Source organism: Drosophila tropicalis, unplaced genomic scaffold (assembly GCF_018151085.1).
Source record: "Drosophila tropicalis isolate 14030-0801.00 unplaced genomic scaffold, ASM1815108v1 contig_158, whole genome shotgun sequence".
NCBI classification, from domain to species: Eukaryota; Metazoa; Arthropoda; class Insecta; order Diptera; family Drosophilidae; genus Drosophila; species Drosophila tropicalis.
The window spans coordinates 2319410-2329218 of NW_027172602.1; the positions used below are offsets into that span (position 1 = coordinate 2319410).

Consider the following 9809-nt stretch of genomic DNA (forward strand, 5'->3'; position numbering starts at 1 on the left):
TTAAGTACTTTTCATTTGTAATTAAATAGAGAGAGAGAGAGAAAGAGCGATAAAGGCGATGCTGATTCTAAGTTAAAGCAAACTTTTTGAGTTCATATTACTAAATCATTTATAAGCTTTTCAATTTAATTTTTAAGTACTTTTCAGTTGTAATTAAATAGAGAGAGAGAGAGAGAGAAAGAGCGATGATTAAGTTCTAACCAATTGTAAGATTAAAGCAAACTTTTTGAGTTCATATCACTTAAACTTTTATTTAGTTTTTAAGTACTTTTTAGTTTTTAAGTACTTTTTAGTTTACACGATCCTGATTGAGCTCCAACTAATACAATACAAAATTGTCGCACAGGTGCCAAAAAGTTCTAAATACAAAAATAGGAAAAAGTCAAGAGTCCTTTTGCTCCTAGAGGCAAAATTTATGATGACATAGAGGCAGTAAAAATTTAAATAGCCTCCATTTAGTGGAGCCAATTGTCATCAATTTTAAGATGAGCGCCGACACCGCCGCCGCCGTTTGTTCGTTTCGAATCAAGAGTTTGTCCTGTATATAAGTTGTTGTTGTTGTTGTTGTTGTTGTTGACTGATCTGGAGCAACGATAAATTGCCATGGCGGGCAGGGCACATAGGTACCTTTGTTGGCAACGTTGTTGACAAATCAGTTGACGATGGCACACGCGACCAGCATCCAAAACAAAAACAACAAAAAGGGATGGTAATTATCATAAAAAATACTCTAACCTTAAACAGTTGAACGACTTTAGAGATACCCTGTAAAAAGGCAGACAGAAGGCTTCTTCATATCTCAGAACATATTTGGGACATTCTCATAAAGATAACTTGAAAGTGCATCACATGGACCCACATACATACATATCATGCCTACAGGGTATGAGAATCGAATTCTCGCCAAGAGTTGCCCCATTGTCACCTACAAGCCATTTACCCCCACGTTGTGGACCGCCGTCGATCGTTTTGGGCTTAGGCTCGAGGTTCGTTGAGCCAGCGTAGGGCAACACATTAAAAGTAAATTAACTTATCAGCGACAACGATCAGTTATTTTATTACGTTTGTCCACGCAGTAACACGAACATTATAATATCAAAGATGCCGATTAAGATTCCGACCAAGAAGAGCAAAAACCAACAATAACAAAAAAAAAGGGATCGAGTCCAAAAGACTCAGGACCCAAGACTCATTCCGAAACCAAGACCTGCCACCAGAGATGGTGAGAGAGTGAAAGAGAGGGAGAGAGGGGGGACAGATGCTGTGCAAAGGAGTCAATGAGGATGACGATGCAAATGTGTGGGTTGTTGTTGGCCCCACAAATTATATATATGGCGTTTATATATACATACATACATACAGGCCCGATCTGTAAGTATTATATATTGGTTTTTAATTAAGTATCTACAATGAAATCAATCTAATTTTTGTCGGATTTTTATGAAACATGTATCATTTGACGGGAAATTCAATTTACTTTCATACTTAAATTAAGAAAAAAGTAATTTAGTTTAAATTGGTATCGTAAAACGTCGTCAAACAAAGAGACCTCGAAAATTACATATAAAATCCCGAAATTTCGATGGGCCCCAAAACAAATACTGGGGCTAAAATGAAAATTTTTGGTATGCAGTTTATCTTAGATTATCTAGATCTAAAACTTTTTCAAAGAACACACATGTCTAGCTATAATATTAAGGATTTTGGAATGCCCGGGCTAAACTATTGTCAAAAATTTGGGTGGGCCTTTTTGTTCAAACGCACCTGTAAAAACAACGTCGCAAGCTGGCATGACAATAATTACGTGTCATCATCTAAATACAATAACCAACAAATAACTGAAAAAATTTCTTCATTAAATTTCTTGGGAGACGAGATAATCAAATTCAAAGTCAAAAAAAAGGGGCTAACCCGCTGACCACTACTGTATATCTATACAGCTAATCGTTGCTATGAAAGCTTCATGCATGTAGTCGTGTAATCGTTAAGATTAGTCTCAAAAACTAATAAGTTTTCAATAAGAGTTATAAGATAACTACTCGGATCCAGTTAAATACAAAATATATAATGTATATAGAAAGCCTCACTTTAAATTCAATCGTCCAGAAGGAGTTGTTCATTGATCTAGACGGATTCAGTCAGCTCCAAAGACCCAGAGACATAAGAGTTAAGCAAATCAGTGACAATTGTTAAAGACAAAAGTTTGGAAACTTACAAAGATAATGCTCCAATGAAGTGATAGTTGAATCTTGTATACTTGTTGAGACATGTTTTAACTAAACATTAGTAAGTACTTATTCCATATGGACTTAATTCCTTTTTGACTATAGAATGCAGTTACTTTAGTTCAGATCGACAATTGACTTAGTTCTTTGGCAACAAAAACTTCAAGTTAGTTTTTAGTCAAGCATCCTTTATCCTTCTCTAAAATCGTTTGAATTTCCGGATTTTTCAATCTCATTTCAATTGATAGGTCTCGAAATATCTTTTTGTCTTCCCTAATTTCAGGAATAAAATCAATAACTAATGTAATGATTAATGAAATTTGAAAAAATTTAACCCAAACCCTGATTCAAGGGTCTTTTTTTAAACAATAAATGAAAATTATTTATATTTGGTTAGTTTAGAGGATGAAGAAAAGATTAATTAGTATAATTTTTAGTTCAAGACTTTTGAGGGAAATATTTTCTGAGGGGTTTTCCTTACAAAGTTAAGGAAATATGTATTAAAAACTTATTGTCATTTGAAGCCTATGAACTGATTCGTGTGATCCTTTGTTATCAATCGTTGGCTACAATATAATATCAAAGAATCAACGATTATAGTTTTCCATCTCTTTTGTGTGTGTGTTTGGTTTTTTGAGGTCAAACAGTCAGACAGACAGTAAGGACAGGCATTGCGGATTGCGGATGTGGCTAAGAGCATGCGATATTGATAAAAGTTTCATTAATATTAACATGGCAAACAACAACAACAACAAACAACGCTAATTAGATAGTTATTAGATATTGAACGAAAAATTCGCAGAAGCGCAGGCTTCCTGCGACGACCGGAAAAAACTACTGGCAATCGTCCAGTCCAAAACCAGTCAACAACAGATCGGCCATCGATGTCGATGTCGAAGTTGAAGTTGAAGCTGAAGCTGAAGGCGCGTTGGTGAGACAGGGAGATAGAGAAAGAGAGGGAGGGAGAGAGAGAGTCTGAGGCGGTGGACAACTGCGCATTGCGGTTTTCATAGATATTTATTTATTATTATTTCTCATTGCTGCTGCTTCAGTTGGGCGTACTTATGTGTGTGTGTGTTTCTGTGTGTGTGTGTTTTTGTACAATTATTTTAAGCATTCCATTGAAAGTTCGAATTCAACCGCAGAACGCACAAATAACCGCAGCAAGAGGGCAATTATATGCATTTAAATGCAATAACCGTCATCAGGATGTCGAAAGGACTCTGACTCTGACTCCGAATTCAACTCCAACTCCAGTTTGAACATGTCTAATTATGTTTAATGTGTGCGCCTCTCGCAATTGAAGCGCGCGCATTCCTTTTGCATCCTTCTGCCGCCTGCCCTTCTGTCCCTACAACCACTTTGCCACTTGCCACTTGCCCCGCTCCGCTCTGCTCTGCTACTGCTACTGCTCTGCTCTAATTTCGTTGCGCCTTTTGCCAACCGCATAGAACTAATGACCTGAGACCCTTTATGTTGCCACTCACCCATACCTTGTTGTTTTTTTTTTTTTTTTTGTTTTTGGTTCAAACGCAGAGTCAGAATCAATATCAATCAAAAGGATAGCCGCTCGACAAATTGCATTTTGCCCTCTCGTCCACTCGTCCTCTAGTCCACCATGCATCTAGCTCATTTTCTGTTCTTCCGGTGCGAGAAGTAATTAGTCCAGTGCGAGAGAGTGAGAGAGAGAGAGAAAAGTGGAAAATATCGAATAAATGCTGCACGATCCCAACGACCGAATTGAGGATCTGAGCGATTGGCGTGAAATTTTAATTGCGGTCTAAAGGTTAGCCATTTTGCTTTCTTTTGGCTAACATCAATGAATTGCTCGACCAATTGTTCTTAATGATAATTACAAAATAGACAAATTTTTAAGTTATTACATTTCATATTCTCATTTCATGGGAAATAAGTTCAAATATTTAGGTCAGTTTTTGGTTTCGTTTCCGTTTTGGAGTTAAAAAATTGTCACTTAGATCGTTTATATCAGCAAATATTATGTTTAGTTCAAGATTAAGTGAAAAACTTCAACTACTTTTCAGAATTTCTTATAAAAAATTTAAAGTCCTTTTTGTTAGAGTGACAAGACTAGAGCCAATTACTTCAAGGACAACTTTTAGTTTAACAAGTTTTTGGAATTTCCCATACAAATTTGAAGGTATTATAAGACGAAAGACCAAAGTGAAGTACATAAGACTGTCGAGAGACAATCCAATTACTTCTAAAAGGCAAATTCGATCCATTGTCAGGAGCAACAACTAAAGGATGTCCTTAAAAGAAAAGAATTCGGAACTTTAGTTTTTAAGGGTCTTTAAAAAAGATAATTTTTAAAGGTTTTGAATAGATTCTGATGCCAATCATTCAGGCCAAATTATGATTATTTGATAACTATAATTCTATATCTATTCGAATTCCAAATGCCATATAATTTTATTAATTTTTGCGGGTAAATTTGTTTTGAATTAGAGCGACATTTGATTAGACAAAGTTGTCACAGAACTTGCTATAAAAATGGACAAAGTCGCTATAAATATTCACCATGGCATGGTGAATATGGGCCGGCTAACATGGCGCTAAACTCTAGAGTGGGATAGCCATACATAAGAAGTCATCACACGAAGCACGAGGGTGGCAAGAGAGAAAGAGAGAGAGAGAGAGAGCGAGAGAACATATTGCCTACACGCTCTAACGCACATGAATTGGGGCCCACCACCAAAAACGTTTGTTGTTTTTTTTTTCCTTCCTTTTGCCCTATGACAAAGTGGCAAAAACGTGGCTTGGCTGCTGCCGCTGCCAACAGCGACGTCGGCAGCGAACCCTCCTCGAGCTGCGAGCAATTTGCAGGTGCGTTTAGTCTCGTTTTGGCAGCCAGCGAGCGCACAACGTAACAAGCCAAATCAAATACAATAAGAAAAGAGCAAATACAAAAATATTTTGAAAAACCAAAAAAACAAAATAAAATATAATTCCAAACAAAAAAATTAAGAAATATTACGAGCAAAAACGGGCAAAAACGTGACGGGAAATAAAGGAAATCAATCTCTCCCCCTTCCGATCAGAAAAACGCAAAGGGAAAAGAAATTTGTGTTCGTTTTATATGTTTGTTTGTTTGTTTTTTGTTTTGTGTGCAAACATTTTGAAAGAAGTGAGCCACTGTGAGGCTGTGCCTGTGGCTTTTTGGCTGGGCCATAAATGAAAGACTCAATGAGCATACTCACTCAGACACCAAACGAAGCGAGAACATCGCCGGCAATTCATCCACATTTGCTGCATCATCATCACTTGCATCATTATCATACGTTGCAACATTATCCGACGGCCATCAATATGTCGTTGACGACAGCAACAGCATCGGCAGCAGCAGCAGCAGCGGCGGCGGCGGCGGCAGCAGTGGCAACAACAACAGCAGCAGCAACATCACCGCAAACATCAAGTCTGAAGCCAAATCGTTCGCGTTTCATGATCAATGATATATTGGCTGGATCGGCGGCAGCGGCTGCTGTCTTTTATAGCAAACAGCAGCAGCATAACAACAACAACAACAACAATAATAATACCAATAACAACAACAATAATCTAAGCAATGACAATAATAATACTAGCAACAACAACAACAATAATCATTTGGAACTTTTGGAGCCAAACAATGTGGGTGGATCATTGATAGCACCACCATCACCAGGACCAGGGCAAGGACCAATAGCACAACAATCCCTTCATACGCTTCACAACAATCCGCATGCACATCCGCATGCACATCCGCATACGCCAACGCATCATACACACTATCCGCATCCACATGCACATGCGCATCCGCATCCGCATCATGCCAAACTAAATGTGGCCCAATATGCCGCTGCCATGCAACAACATTATGCCGCTGCAGCAGCAGCAGCTGCCGCACGTAATGCCGCTGCCGCTGCAGCTGCGGCCGCCCATCAGGCTCAAGCTCAGGGTCAACCCGTTGGCCCAGCATCTTTGACCCACCATCATCATCATCATCACCACCAACAACAGCAGCAGCAGCAGCAGCAACAACAACAACGACATCAACAACAACACCCACTTCTATCATCATTGCCACCAAACTCAGCCGAACTGGATGACAGTAGCGACTATCAGGAGGAGAATGACGATTGCGATAGCGATGATCCTGGCATGGGCAATGGTGGACTACGGGGCGGAGTTGGAGGTGGCGGCGAAGGCTCCAGCATCGGTGGACACATGGACGATCACAGCGTTTGTAGTAATGGTGAGGTGAGCCTCTGTACTTATTTGGGGGGCGGGCCGGGTAGAGACAGACAGGTGGGCTGAATCTTTGGCAAGAGTTGTTTTCCTCTCCACACACACACACACATACATATGTGAAACTTTTCTCTTACCACTAATTTAGTTATTTTGTCAAGTTCGTTGCCTAAGTCTTTTGTTTTATAATTTGTAGTGGAGAGGCAAGGGAAGCTAGAGGCAGTTAGAGCTTTGTTGGCGCTTTCAAAAACAAACTGTAAAAATTATTGCATGACTTTCATCATATTCTAGGCATTGTCTGTGTGTGTTTGTGTGTGTGTGTTTTGCCATTTTCCAACAAAAATTGCATTTTCACGCTTTACTTGCGTTGCCCCGCCACTCTCTCTCTCTCTCACCCACTCTCTTTCTCTCTTCACTCCCACAATCTCCGCTCTGAAGTAGCGAAATTATAATGGCAGCAAAGTGGGCGTGGTCAACGACAAAACGCAAACAAAACAAAACAAAATATAATTAACTAATCCCCACAACTCCCCGGCGACTCACTTACACTCCAACTGCAACTCCCCCACCCATCAGCCGCCCGCTGCATTCATTTAATCGCGGAAATTGTTATAAAAGTGCTTTAAAAACCCTTTTAAAGGCAGATTTTTGCTTCTCTGCTTCTTGACCATTTATTAGGCCAATTTCCTGTTGGCATTTTGTTTTCTTTATAAACGGTAGTCTCTATCTCTCTCTCTCTCTCTCTCTCTCTGAGTCTCCGTTGCTCTGTCTGTTTCATCTTAAAGAGGCAAAAGCTTAAAGGATCCTTAACAAATCTTTCTACGAAAAAAAACGACAAAACTAAAAGTTTTAGAGTTACATTTGCTTTCGTTTCATTTATGGCCAAGCAAATGCCGCTTCCGTTCACAAAGCGGCCAATACCCCTTACCGCTAACTCATTTCCTATACTATAACCCAAACTCAGACCAGTCTCTGAGTCTCGGTCTCGGTCTTGGCCTGGGTCTGGGTTGTAAGTGTAATAAAAATGTGTGTGTGTACAAAGAGCCAAAACGCTCTCTCAACCCTCTCAGAATTCAAGTATATTCTTACCACCTTTACTTTGGTAAAATTTATGTAAATTCATTTTGATTGTGGTTACCCGATAAGCGTGCGAGTAAGAGTGAGCGAGAGTGAGACGGGACGGAGGGGGGGATAAAACTCACAAGCGTTAAATTATTTAAAGCGAAAATTTGCCAAGTGCACATTTAAGATATTTAGCCGTAGGCATAAGTTAATAAGCAGAGAACATAAAACGGGGGGATGGGGGGGGGGGGAAACAAAAAGAAAATACAAATGGAAAACTTGCCATGCACCTGGCAAACAATCCCTATACTATAAGCTAACCGTTATGAGAGTAGGGGGTCGTCTTCCCATGAATCTCCATCTCATCCCATTTAATGTTTTCTTCAGGTGCCAAAGACGATGATGGCAATAGCATCAAGAGCGGTTCCACCAATGACATGAGTGGATTGAGTAAAAAGCAACGCAAAGCTCGCACCGCCTTCACGGATCATCAATTGCAGACACTAGAAAAGTCCTTCGAACGTCAGAAATATCTAAGTGTGCAGGAGCGTCAGGAATTGGCACACAAATTGGACTTGAGCGATTGTCAGGTGAAGACCTGGTATCAGAATCGTAGGTAAGTTCAAGGCGAAAGAGAGCGAGATTGTGGAAAATGAATGAAATTTTCACCTTTTCTCTTTCTCTACTCCTCTCACCCCATGCACATAGAACCAAATGGAAACGTCAAACGGCTGTGGGCCTGGAACTATTAGCCGAGGCTGGCAATTTTGCTGCCTTCCAGCGTTTATATGGCGGCTCACCGTATTTGGGTGCCTGGCCGTATGCGGCTGCTGCCGGTGCTGGGGCCGCTGCCGCCGCCGCTGCCGCCCATGGGGCACCATCGCATTCGAGCATCGACATCTATTATCGTCAGGCAGCCGCAGCGGCTGCCATGCAGAAACCTCTGCCCTATAATCTGTATGCGGCAGCCGGGGTACCCTCGGCGGCGGCCCCATTCTCTCATCTATCCGCCTCCAGTTCATTGTCATCGTTGAGTAGCTACTATCAGAGTGCGGCTGCTGCGGCGGCTGGTGCCGGAGCTGTGGCCGTTGTCGGCGGTGCCGCCGGCGGTGGAGGCGCAGGAGCGGCTGGTCCGCCAAATAGTCTTACACCTGGCATGAAGCCATTGACATCGACACCGCCGTCGGTGACAGCATCGCCACCACATCCGCCCTCAACACCCAGTCCCACATTGAATCCGGGCAGTCCACCCGGAAGATCTGTGGATAGTTGTTCGCAGGCTCAGTCCGATGATGAGGATCAGATACAAGTGTGAGCTGGACAAGTACATGGGATTGAAGAATTCGCACATATCCTTAGCAGTCCAGTGTGATGAGTGCATGTGTGTGCATGTGTGTGTGTGTGTGTATGTGTGTGTGTATATAGATAGCTTTAATTGTGCGTGCGTGTGTGCTTATTTATTAACTTGCTTTTAGTAATTTATTCAAAATGTATTATGTGTTAATTTTTTTTTTTTTTGTATTGTTTATTTCATTGTCTAGCATTAAGCCGCCTGCCCCCTTCCCTCCTCCCTCAACCCACGAGATATTGGATAAAACAAAAAGTATATACAAATTCTATCTGAAAGTTAGCTACTGCAATTGATGTTTCCCCTCTCTTTTCCGCCCCCTTTCACTCACTCGCTCTCCCTCCTTCTTTCAAATAAGAATTGTGCCAATACGAAACTCTTTTCCCTCTCTCCTCTCTCCCTCTCTGCCTAACTCACCAAAAACATTTCGTTAACATTCGGCATTCAATTTTCAGATAGATTTTGTCTTAATATATAGACATACCTATACCTATATATATATATATATATATATTTATTTGAATGTTGTATAAATTAGCAGCCAAATTATGAAAGAAAAAAAAAATTCCGTGGCAAGTGTAAGAAAATTTTAGTCCACAAAATGTATTACCATAAAAATTTAAGTAAAACAAAAACAACAACAACTTTTAAATAATAAAACAACAAAAAAATATATAAATGAAAAATATGTGACAATTTTTTTGTGTGTGAAAAAGAAAAACAAAAAGAAAAACCTAGAATAATGCGTCGTGTCGTTGTAATTGTAAATGTAAATTATATATATTTTTTTTTAAGCGATAATTTTTTTTTTTTTTGTCTAATAAAAAGCAAATATATATATATATATATATATATATGTATATAAACAAATGGAAAACAAAACAGAAACGGTGAAAAAATTAAAATTCTTGTTGTTACTTTTGTTTTTC

At 39.9% G+C, this 9809-nt stretch overlaps 1 protein-coding gene across 2 annotated transcripts; it reads left to right on the plus strand.

Annotated features, from left to right (window-relative positions):
* The first annotated feature begins 5105 nt into the window (after nt 1–5105).
* B-H1 (homeobox protein BarH1) lies at nt 5106–9436 on the plus strand. 2 transcript variants are annotated; one of them, XM_068303054.1, is made up of 3 exons: nt 5106–6477; nt 7920–8148; nt 8241–9436. In XM_068303054.1, the coding sequence occupies exons 1-3, from the start codon at nt 5418–5420 to the stop codon at nt 8845–8847; spliced, it is 1896 nt and encodes a 631-aa protein (XP_068159155.1). In that variant the 5' UTR covers nt 5106–5417; the 3' UTR covers nt 8848–9436. The 2 variants fall into 2 exon arrangements, with proteins under 2 accessions (XP_068159155.1, XP_068159156.1); XM_068303055.1 differs by lacking the exon at nt 8241–9436 and having other exon boundaries at nt 5106–6482; nt 7920–8096.
* Nucleotides 9437–9809: the final 373 nt, after the last annotated feature.